General features: G+C 48.6%; 1 protein-coding gene across 2 annotated transcripts; it reads left to right on the forward strand.

The window, feature by feature from the left end:
- Positions 1–249: 249 nt before the first annotated feature.
- sec23b (SEC23 homolog B, coat complex II component) lies at positions 250–11,449 on the forward strand. 2 transcript variants are annotated; one of them, XM_062448067.1, is made up of 19 exons: positions 250–418; positions 1,782–2,004; positions 2,481–2,538; positions 2,751–2,837; positions 3,417–3,653; positions 4,427–4,512; positions 4,795–4,939; positions 5,770–5,928; positions 6,300–6,415; positions 6,812–6,935; positions 7,123–7,203; positions 7,398–7,487; positions 7,997–8,103; positions 8,544–8,697; positions 8,911–8,988; positions 9,313–9,474; positions 9,807–9,893; positions 10,250–10,471; positions 10,662–11,449. In XM_062448067.1, exons 2-19 carry the CDS (start codon positions 1,784–1,786, stop codon positions 10,749–10,751), a joined length of 2,304 nt encoding a protein of 767 aa, XP_062304051.1. In that variant the 5' UTR covers positions 250–418; positions 1,782–1,783; the 3' UTR covers positions 10,752–11,449. The 2 variants fall into 2 exon arrangements, with proteins under 2 accessions (XP_062304051.1, XP_062304050.1); XM_062448066.1 differs by lacking the exon at positions 250–418 and adding an exon at positions 1,475–1,616.
- The last annotated feature ends 64 nt before the right edge of the window (positions 11,450–11,513 follow it).

The following is an 11,513-nucleotide window of genomic DNA, read 5'->3' on the forward strand; positions in this document are numbered from 1 at the left end:
TATTTCCTTTCGCAGTGCTGTAGTCTATCTATGTGAACTCAATTTCCCATGAATACCTTTGGTGAGGGAAAGTGTTTTTAAATCTACCCATAACCTGCACGGGCGGGGTTCTCAGCCTGTCTTCGTGAAAAAGAATGCAAATGTCGATAACTCCGCCTGTACGGCGGACCTTGTAATATAAGTCGAAGAACGAGGGTAATGACATCGCAGAAGGGAGAGCCAATAGCAAAGTGGTGGATTTGTAGTAACACGTCATTCTAGTGAAGTACAGGAACCGGCCGGGGAACACCCCCAGAGTCTTGTGTCTCTCATTCTGTTTGCCCGTCGGCATTTATCGCCAGATGCTGATGTAAATCGATCAAAACAGTCTCATATTTATTTGTATTCTTCTGGACCTACGACCGAAAGCACGAAAGAGGTGAGTAGCTCCGGTATTTCCGCCCGTATCAATTCGCAAAAGTAGGCCACTTCTTTCGCATTCGACAAGCGGATAGGGAACGCCGACAAAACGGGGTTAGGCCTGTTTATCCTTAACCTATGTGCTACAAGACAGAATCAATCTTCATGCTAACAATAATCGTATTAATTGTTTCCGTTTTGGGGGGGATTTTATTTTTTATGCTAATTTCTAATTTTCACAAATAGGCGTGTCTCTGTGGGTCTTACACTGGGGTTGAGAGTAACGCTGTTTCTATGACTGTCGCAGGCTATGCTACCTAACCCTAACGGTTTGAACCTAACATGTCTGTTTAATGCAATTAGGTTGTATTCTCTATATACAACTGTACGTGTTTGTACATTTGCTGTTTAATAAATAATAATACATTATTAGTTTTAGGTACACTTTTGAACTTGGACTTTTAAGTCGTCATTTCTTGGGTCTTAAACTTTTTTCTTGGTAAGGATTTTGTAAGAAGGGCTGTAAATAGTTCAGGAAATCCCGTTTAAATTAATCAGGTTGTGTAAACCCAAAATCAATACTATTTGTAGTCAGTGCTCGCACCCCAGCCATTGTTTGCTGCCAAAGGTTCTACTTTGACTCTGAGGGGAAAGGAAAGTGTGTGTGGATGGATAAATAGATAGATATATAATCTCCCATATTTTATATGTAATGGGAACACGTTCATAGACTAGAACTGACCACTTCTGATACATACCAATGGCAATAATGTAAGGAAAGCAATAGGGAATTGTCAACCTGTTATAGCCTTGCCCTTGATGACCTGTCAGTCTGTAGTTGATATAGCTGTAACTATGGTCTACCTAATGTAGATCATTATTTTGAGCAGTGTGTAACACCCACTGCATACCTGACCATTTGGGCTGAAGCGTAAACGGAAGGAGTGACCAATATTTGTGATGCCGGTGCATAAAAATAGTTCCCAGGTCTCCTATTCACTCGCATTCATTCATGAAAAACATGCAGAGCAGGTTCTCCGGATGACACCCATCGTCGTCACGCTTGTTCCACCTACGCAAGTGGAGGAAACCTCATGAAAAGAGCGTTCCTCCGTCTCTCCAGCCAGTATCTAAAAGCAGTTTGAGAAGGAAAGACGAATCGGGGAGGACTAATAAAGCCGAAGCTAGTTTTTGTAGACGTTGACGAGCCCTACAGGGTAGGTCTTTTTTGGCTGTCATTGACAGAGACTTCTCTCAGGACTAGTTCCAAAGCCGACTGTACTTTGTGGCTGACGCTGAGCCGACGGATGCTACCCAAAGTACGTTAGCCAATGGGCTAACCTCTTGTCTCTTGTACTTCTTCCCTTCTCCTTTCGAAACAGTCATGGCGACCTACCAGGAATTCATCCAACAGAACGAGGACCGGGACGGCGTACGTTTCAGCTGGAACCTGTGGCCTTCCAGCCGGCTGGAGGCCACCAGGCTGGTGGTGCCCGTCTCCTGCCTCTTCACCCCCCTGAAGGAGAGGCCTGACCTGCCGCCAGTCCAGTATGAACCCGTCCTCTGCAGCAGGGCCAACTGCAAGGCTGTGCTGAACCCGCTATGGTGAGTGTGTTTGGGGGGGGGGGGGGGATTTGCGTCAAGGGAATTTGCTATGAAAGATCTTGGGGTTGGAAGAGATCATTATGGGAAAATCCCTTTGTCAGTCATTCTTATGGTCTTGTCTAAGACTTGGCATCATCTGTGGAGTTTTGGGAAATGTGCTCAAAGGAGTTTTGTCAGGTGGTGTTGTTAATATGAATGTCACACAGACTTTGGTATGTTGTTTGATTCCACACTGAGTGGAACCAAAGATGCGGAGGAACCTGTATTTATTTGCATATTAATGGAATTTGCGCACCCATGCTCAAAGAAATGTGAGTTATTGAAAGAATGTTGTGGTAGCCAACACTGGTATAGGTGTGCTGCCGGCATCCACGCCTGGTGAATATGATGTATTAGAGTACAAAATGTCAAATATTTCTGTTAATACTTTACAGCCCTTTATTGACAACCACCTTTTTTTGTTGCTTTGTCTGCAGCCAAGTCGACTTCAGAGCCAAGATATGGGCGTGCAATTTTTGCTTCCAAAGAAACCCAGTAAGTAGCTGAAATACTGTCAATTACATTGTCAATTACATTTTCGTCACTGTCAAATGATTGGTCGTATGCCCCACATCAAAGAGATTCCTTTTACAATAGCCATATATTTAATGCTCCATCATTGTTTATCTGCTAAATTATTGGCTGCATGTGCAAGTCTTTATTTGTTTAGTACAAGTGGCTAATTGACCTTTGACCTTGTTTCACAGTTCCCTCCATCCTATGCAGGCATTTCAGACGTGAACCAACCAGCTGAACTCATGCCACAGTTCTCCACCATCGAGTACATAGTTCAGGTAGATGCATACATGGAACACTAAGGCTGTACTCTGAACCTGACACAATATACAGGGACAAACTGTACAGTACACACACACACACATACCTCAGACCTTCGATAAACATCTGCTGCCATTTCACATACATGTTACGTGTATTGCATCATCAGAACGAAGTTCCAACTGAAAACTTATTTTTTTGGTGTGTTTGAGCTTTTTTCAGAAATGTGCTTGTTTGTTGCTCGGCTCTTGTTACGCACCAAGCAGAAATACACAATTAAATATGAATGAGGTTTTAGGCTCAGTGCTTTTGAGGCCGGAGAAGATATTACATTTACATTACATTTATGCATTTAGCAGACGCTTTCATCCAAAGCGACTTCCAAGAGAGAGTTTTACAAAAGTGCATATTGAACTACAATGTCAAAAATATCGCCAGGGCCACATTTGTCATTTTACAATCGCCGATAACACTGACTCGGCTGTTCTAGAGAAGTCTTATCACATTGAAGGGCCACATACGTGCTCTCACACACAAACACACACACACACAACCCCCGTGGGCTGACCCCCCCCCCCCCTCCCCTGCCTCTCCAGCGCGGCCCCCCCACCCCGCTCATCTTCCTGTACGTGGTGGACACCTGCCTGGAGGAGGAGGACCTGCAGGCGCTGCGCGAGTCCCTCCAGATGTCCCTGTCCCTGCTGCCCCCCGACGCCCTGGTGGGCCTCATCACCTTCGGACGCATGGTGCAGGTCCACGAGCTCAGCTGCGAGGGCATCGCCAAGAGCTACGTGTTCCGCGGCACCAAGGAGCTCTCCTCCAAGCAGATCCAGGTGAGGGGGGAGGGGGGGGGGAGTCGGAGCGGGGGACGGTTGGGTTGGGTGTGTGGGGGGGGGAGGTATGGGGCAGGGACATCTGTGGTGTGTTTGGGCGCTGTGCGTGCCATCCCGCTTCGGTTGGGGGGGGGGGGGGGTTTGCACAAATGTTGAATTGTGTCTCTGTGTTTTCATTGTTTGAGAATCAAGTGCAGCTCGGGAGAAGGCCTTTTGGGTCAGTTGTCTTTTTTTTAAATCCGTCTTTTGCTGGTAGGAGTGGAACCAAATGGTCTCCGCATTTGGTTCCGAGAATGTGTAGGACGTGATCTAGGTCAATGTTCAGGATCTATTGAATTCGAGAAATACAATGGGTAGAAAAGACTCCCCTCATTTCCTCTTTGTGAGGAGTTGAGTTTCATCGCTTTTGAGGAATTCTAAGGCCAATGCGAGGGCAATGGAATGGCAGGCATTGAGCCTATCCAGGTCAACCTCTTAGATAAGAATGGATTTTTACCAGTCGACGTAAATTTCGACCACATGAATGGGTTATATGATCCATACCTAGGATAGTTTGCTCCAGTGAGGAGTGGATGTTTATGGGAAACGTTTAGCCGTGTTCAGTTTCAATTTCGGAAATTTTAAATGGCATTTACGTAAGAGCGTTTTAGTCCTCCTAACCTATTTATGGGTGTCAACAAAGCATGACTGCTTAAAAAGGTGCCGTGATACAAGATCAACATCGTTGATGAGATGTTCACATATCATTGTATTTGTGTGTGTGTGTGTTCCAGGAGATGCTGGGACTTATGAAGCCGGCTGCCTCCGGCCAGCAGGGTCGTCCCGTGGCCCCCCACGACGCAGCAGCCTTCTTCTGCAAGTAAGAAGCCAGCCGCCCCTTCACTGCCGTGTGAAAGCCGCTTCGCCTAGACACAAACACACTTGCAGAACTACTTGCTTTCGCTCCCAGAGACCAGTGGAAAGGCCACTAAAGAAAGAAGTCATGCGACGGGATTCGGACATGACTGGCTCAAACGAGCGACAGAACCCAAACCGAGACGAGTCTTCCATTGTCGAGTCACAAGGAGTCGAAAGAACTGCTTTAAACCGCCTGGGCTGTCGTGTCTAATCCTGCATGTCGTGGCCCCCCCCCTGCCTCCAGGTTCCTTCAGCCGGTCCATAGGGTGGACATGAACCTGACCGACCTGCTGGGAGAGCTCCAGAGAGACCCCTGGCCTGTTCCCCAGGGCAAGCGGCCCCTTCGCTCCACCGGCATAGCTCTCTCCATCGCCGTGGGGCTGCTGGAGGTACACACGCACACACACATTCCAACACGCCCTCCTAAACTGAACCTTGTCCTCTCCGATGTGCCACATGGCATCCACACACACACACACACACACACACACAAGCTTGATAGCACACTTATCTCCAAAGTGTTACGTTTTGTACTGGATGTCCACGGTTCAAAGGTGAACCTCTTTCTCTTTGCCTCTGTGTTCTTCTCTGTTCTGTCCTGTTATGGAACAGATAGGGGGCGGGGATCTGTTGTTTTCTCCAAAGCTGGCAACATTTGATGATGGCACATGTCCTTTCTCTCCACGTGGTCAACTAGGAGTCACTTATACTCAACACATGTTAAATGCCCCAATTTTTTATTTCACTTTCACCATACACCCCCGTTGCTTATTTTTCCCCTCAACATTTCCATCGCGAGCGCATGTGCTTATGCAACTCCCTCCTTCAGGCAAGTGACATCTCTTTGAAGCTTTAGTGAAGCTCAAGTTCAGTACGGGTTGAGGAATCAACAGTGAAGGCAACTGTTCCGCTTTGAGGGGCGTAGACAGACGATGTGCTTTTAAACCGGAAACAAACCGTTGACCCCAACGTAACGCAACGGCTGTCAGGTTAGGGAGGGGGGGGTGGGTATCCTCAAATCATTCGAGCGCATGTTGTGGAAAAAACGGGGCGCTCTTTTTGGCCATGGTGAGCAGCCATAGACTTATGTGAGCAGCCAATAGCAGCGTTGCTGATCAAGGTTTCTACTATCGATACATACCCCCTTCCCAATGATGGCCTCGGTGCTGTACGCCCTCCACCCTTACTGACCGCAGCCCTCCTCCGTCCCTCTCCCTAGGGCACGTTCCCCAACACAGGGGCCCGCGTGATGCTGTTCACGGGCGGCCCCCCCACCCAGGGCCCTGGCATGGTGGTGGGCGACGAGCTGAAGACCCCCATCCGCTCCTGGCACGACATCCAGAAGGACAACGCACGGCACCTGAAGAAGGCCACCAAGGTGAGGGCGCCGGTCGCTAACGGTCGTGATAACGGAGAGTGACCTGATAACACGCTATTTTGCAATCAATGCTAATGCTGTCAGTGATGTGTGAAATGGTGTTAATTAAAACTCCTGTGCATTTCCAATCAAGCTCCTCCGCTCTATGTGGTTTATCAAAGTCTTACAAATGTTAATATTTTTTCAATAACTTTGGATTTATCTGTGGGTAGCATTCAAAAAAACTCCAAAGGTGCACCTGAGTGCTTTGAAACAACACAGTTTATACCGTGTTGCTAAGGTACGCTCAAGGGTAACGTTCAAGAACCCAACAACTGTTTCCATGGCTTAAACTAAACCAAGTCCTTCTGCTGGTGTGTGTGTGCGCGCAGTACTACGAGGCTCTGGCGAACCGGGCGGCGGTGAACGGCCACTGCATGGACATCTACGCTTGCGCTCTGGACCAGATGGGCCTGCTGGAGATGAAGTGTTGCGCCAACCTTACCGGGTCAGTACCGCCCAGATAACCAGACTACATTTGTGTCTCTATACAGCTGGATGGATATGGAAACACATGGTAGATGTATGTCTCTGGATACATTTCTTTTAATCGACACAGTGCTACTGTCTATTCATGATATGGTACCCACATGATATGGTACTCACAAACTGTTAAAGAGCTGTACTCCTACAACAAAGGATAGTGATACTGAGGTTTAGCATAAGAGTGTGGAAGTGTGCTATTGAAAGGCTGGTTTGAAACTAATTTTCATATATTTAAATTTTTTTATCCTGCATGTTTGTATCCTGCATATTTCCCGACACTGTTCAACTTAGTATTTGTTTGATATGTACCAAAACTTCACAGCCTTTTGAAGTTTTCCTTCTCCTCCTTCTTCTCCAGGGGCCACGTCGTCATGGGCGACTCGTTCAACACCTCGCTCTTCAAGCAGACCTTCCAGAGGGTCTTCAGCAAGGACTACAATGGAGAGTTCCGGATGGCCTTCGGAGGCACGCTGGAAGTCAAGGTAAGACGCGCTCACTGTCCGGGCAAGGTTATCGCTAACGTGTTTTCTGTGATGGGGAGGGGGGGGGGGGGGGGGTGAGAAAATACAAAAAAATAGCTTTAATTTTGTACAGACTCCCCCCCTTCGGGTGTTGAATCCGTTGTCGGACGGAAGCTGAGTTGTCCTTTCTCTCGCTCTCTCTTTGCAGACGTCGAGAGAGCTGAAGGTGAGCGGCGCCATCGGCCCCTGCGTGTCCCTCAACGCCAAGGGTCCCTGCGTCTCCGAGAACGTGAGTCCCTCGACGGCGCAAACTCCAACCCGACCTCTCCTGTCCTCCAATCACCCTCCTCCCATTAAAGGATTTTCATTGAACACCTTAAGCATTTTTGATTTACCTAACCCTTTTGGTTATAACTCCCCTTTTTATCAGTATGACTGTGTTTTCCATCGACCCATGTTTTTTTGTTGTTGCGTGTCCTCCAGGAGATGGGGATCGGAGGTACGACCCAGTGGAAGATCTGCGGCCTCAATCCCTCCTCGACGTTGGCCATGTTCTTCGAGGTCGTGAACCAGGTACTTGACGGTTGCTGCAGTAAAAGAAAGAAAAAGAAAAAAGTTAGCCTTTGTCCCCCGCTGATCCTCCATCTCCTCAATCCCACTCAAATTTTTGTTTTGTTTTTGAGTGTTGTCTGCAATGAAGTCACAACAGAAATCCCTCCTATAATCGAATCAACGGAAAACGGACGATGGTTTATACTTCTGAATGGCCGTCGTTCCCGCCTCTCTCGCCCTCCCTTGTTTTGAAGCAATCGGTATCCTGACGGGATTGGGTTGATGAATGCCATGTCGCTGATCAGATTAGTGCAGAGCCTCCTCACTGTGAGGGGTGGAGGAAGGGCCACAGGCGGGTCGTCTCCATTCGTACTCCGGGCAGGATCTCATTACCCGCGCCGGCGGGATCATCTCCCTCAGGCCCTGGACTAGGATTGTCTAGCTGGGAATCTGTCGTCGATGGCAGACGTTCACGTGTTGTGTTTCTCAACCTCTGACTTGTTGTTGTTGTTGTTGTTGTTGTTTTGCAGCACAACGCGCCCATCCCGCAGGGCGGCAGAGGGGCGGTGCAGTTTGTCACCCAGTACCAACACTCCAACACCCAGAAAAGGATCAGGGTCACCACCATCGCCAGGAAGTAAGCCCTCCCCCCCTCCCCACATCTCCCTCTCTCTCTGGGTCACTCTTTCCTTTTTCACTCTCTCTTCCGTGTCACTCTCCTTTCTCGACGCGTCTCTTTCTCTCTCATCTCGCCACTCGCTCCCAGACTGTGTGGCTCTTGTCAGTTTTCGCCCTGCTCGACAAACGAGGACGTGGCACCTGGCCCATCCTGTTCAAACATGGGCGTGCGAGGGCGTGATGTGGCATGTGTACATTTAGTTGCTGTGTGTGCATGTTTTTTTTACACGCGTCACGCAGCCTCCTCCCTTCTTCCGTCACTCACCTCTCCCTCCCTCTCCCTCCGCCCTCTCCCTCCCTCTCTCCCTCTGCCCTCCGCCCTCTCCCTCCCTCTCTCCCTCTGCCCTCTCCCTCCGCCCCCTCTCTCCCTCCCTCCCTCTCCCTCCGCCCCCTCCCCAGCTGGGCCGACGCCCAGTCACAGATCCAGCACATCGAGACATCCTTCGACCAGGAGGCCTCGGCCGTGCTCATGGCCCGCCTGGGCGTGTTCCGGGCCGAGTCGGAGGAGGGGCCCGACGTCCTGCGCTGGTTGGACCGACAGCTCATTCGCCTGGTGAGTGACGGTCGCCCGCCGACCAATCCCCGTTTAGCAAATCGTCCCCCCCGTCCCGGGAAAACGCGACCGGTATCGTTTGACGTCAGTATATGGTTCAGCGCCAACTGGGAGTAGTTCAATAGAAGTCGAGGACAATAGATTCATTGACGTACGAGATTATTATGTTACGGTTGTTCAACACACTGACGCTGCACGTTTTTGTCTCCGCAGTGTCAGAAGTTCGGTCAGTTCAACAAAGACGACTCCACCTCCTTCAAGCTGTCGGAGTCTCTCTCACTCTACCCACAGGTAAGGCTGCCGCCCTGTGGTATCTTGTGGAACTGCAAACCGCTCCTACACTGTGTAGAAATACCGTCATGCTTTGAACGCCGATTACATCTAAACAGTTGATGGATGTTAAAGCAGGCATGTGATTGAAATGGGCAAAATGATATTATACAGTACCAGTCAAAAGTTTGGAGACACATTATAAAGTTTAATATTAAGGATTTTTGTTTTGATCGATTTGACAATATTTGTGACACTTTCACAATTACAGTTCGTGAAAATTGAAAAAACGATGAAATCCGTCAAAAGTAGTAATCGTAATAATAACCTCTACATTTTCCACAGTTCATGTTCCACCTGAGGCGGTCGCCCTTCCTGCAGGTGTTCAACAACAGCCCAGATGAGTCGTCCTACTACCGCCACCATTTTGTGCGCCAGGACCTGACCCAGTCCCTCATCATGATCCAGCCCATCCTCTACTCGTACTCCTTCCACGGCCCACCAGAGGTCAGCCTGCCAACCAATCACCTTCCTAGAACCCCCAAGTCAGACTAACCAATCAGCAGGACGCAAGCTTAAGTCACTTCCTGTTTCCTGTAGTGCACCGCTGATAAAAATGCATCTCCCCCTCTTCTCATGTTATCTAACAAAACCACAGATGGAACACACTATCATATCATACCAAACATTTCTATACGAGTAAGCCGTTATTATAACGGTATACGAAAAGAACAAATTCCTACAGTAGTGATATGGTCTTCCCTCCATATTGCTGTAAAACGTGACTTGTCTGAGGTGGAAGGTGTGACATGTTGTGTCCCCCCTCCCCCCTCCTGCAGCCCGTGCTCCTGGACAGCAGCAGCATCCTGCCTGACCGCATCCTCCTCATGGACACCTTTTTCCAGCTGGTCATCTACCACGGAGAGGTGAGACTTCCTCACCGGGGCGGCCCCCCGCGTTCGAACTTCCTGTGTCAAGCGACTTTTTGGATTACTTCCATTTTCACGGCTGTGGGCCTTTAAAAAAAAAAAAAAAAAAAAAAAAGTTTTTAAAGAAATGTCGCTGTGCGCCTGTGTGAAATGCTAAGTGCATTTTTGCACAGATGGCATGTCAATAACTTGGTGGTCCCTTTTCGCAGAAAGTGTTTGTAAATACAAAGAATCTATATAATCTGACCTCAGCTGCCCTCCCGCAGTCTCTCCACAGCCCCTTCGAACATCTGGACATGAGCGCCAAAGAGGCTCATTGACTTGACGACCCATCCTCTTCCTTTCCTCCCCAGACCATTGCCCAGTGGCGCAAGGCGCGCTACCAGGAGATGGCCGAGTACGAGAACTTCAAGCAGCTGCTGCAGGCGCCGCTGGACGACGCCCAGGAGATCCTGCAGACGCGCTTCCCCATGCCCCGCTACGTGGACACGGAGCACGGCGGCTCGCAGGCCCGCTTCCTGCTGTCCAAGGTCAACCCCTCACAGACCCACAACAACGCCTACGGCTGGGGACAGGTACGGTCGAATCCTCCCCTCCCCGCCCCCGAATCCCCCCCTCTCCCTTCTCCATCGAGACTCCAAATGAAGCTTGTTGGACAGCACTCGGATGACGTGTATTATTAACCAGCTGTTTCGAGAGGTCTCGTCGGTTAAAGAGCTAGGCGTGGTGAGACTCATCCCTTTTTATTCCTCCCCCCTTTGCCAGGAGTCCGGTGCCCCCATCCTCACGGATGATGTCAGCCTACAGGTGTTCATGGACCACCTGAAGAAACTGGCCGTGTCTAGCGCCGCCTAAGAACCCCTCCACCTAAGACCAGGACCAAAGTGAAGGACGGAGAGAGAAATATTCCTATATACATATAGGGTCCCTGTAACATTTCCATTCTCCAGTATGGCCACGGATGAACACTTGACCACAATCACCATCCATACTGGAAAAGCCATATTAATATTACAATTCTCTTATGTAAAGAATTTTCTGACCATTTTTACTGACATTCCCTCCCATCCTCATAATTTAGGTTATTAATCTTCTTTTTTTTTTGTCTGTCCTGTAATGTGAAGCTACTGTAGCAAATTGGTGGTCAATGCTGCTTGATGTGCTTTTGACTATAATCCATGTCCCCACCAAGTTCACAGCATGTGTACATTCCTAAAAAGACCCTTAATGGCAAGAACCATGTTTTGATGAATGGAAGTCTATTATTATTATCGTAAGGGTACTGTTAATAACTGAATACGCAGACTGGAATTTCAATGAAGAACATGGCTACTGTAAACTCTAACAGATCGTATAGGCCACTGATACTTTACCCTATTTCTTCCTGCCTGTCTGAATTTTTCTACTAATCTTCTCTCCCACCCCACTACCCACAATTTTCCAAGACAGACTGTTCCTAATGTCAACATTGTATTGTATTATAAAAGCAAAACAGTAATTGGCCTGCATTTGGTTTTAAGTATCAAGCATATAAAAGTATGCCATGATAACTATTCTAAGGCTCGAAATCCATTCATTTATTCATTTGTAAAGGGTCGACCTGCGTCCGAACAATGA

This window comes from Osmerus eperlanus, chromosome 22 (genome assembly GCF_963692335.1).
Source record: "Osmerus eperlanus chromosome 22, fOsmEpe2.1, whole genome shotgun sequence".
NCBI lineage: Eukaryota > Metazoa > Chordata > Actinopteri > Osmeriformes > Osmeridae > Osmerus > Osmerus eperlanus.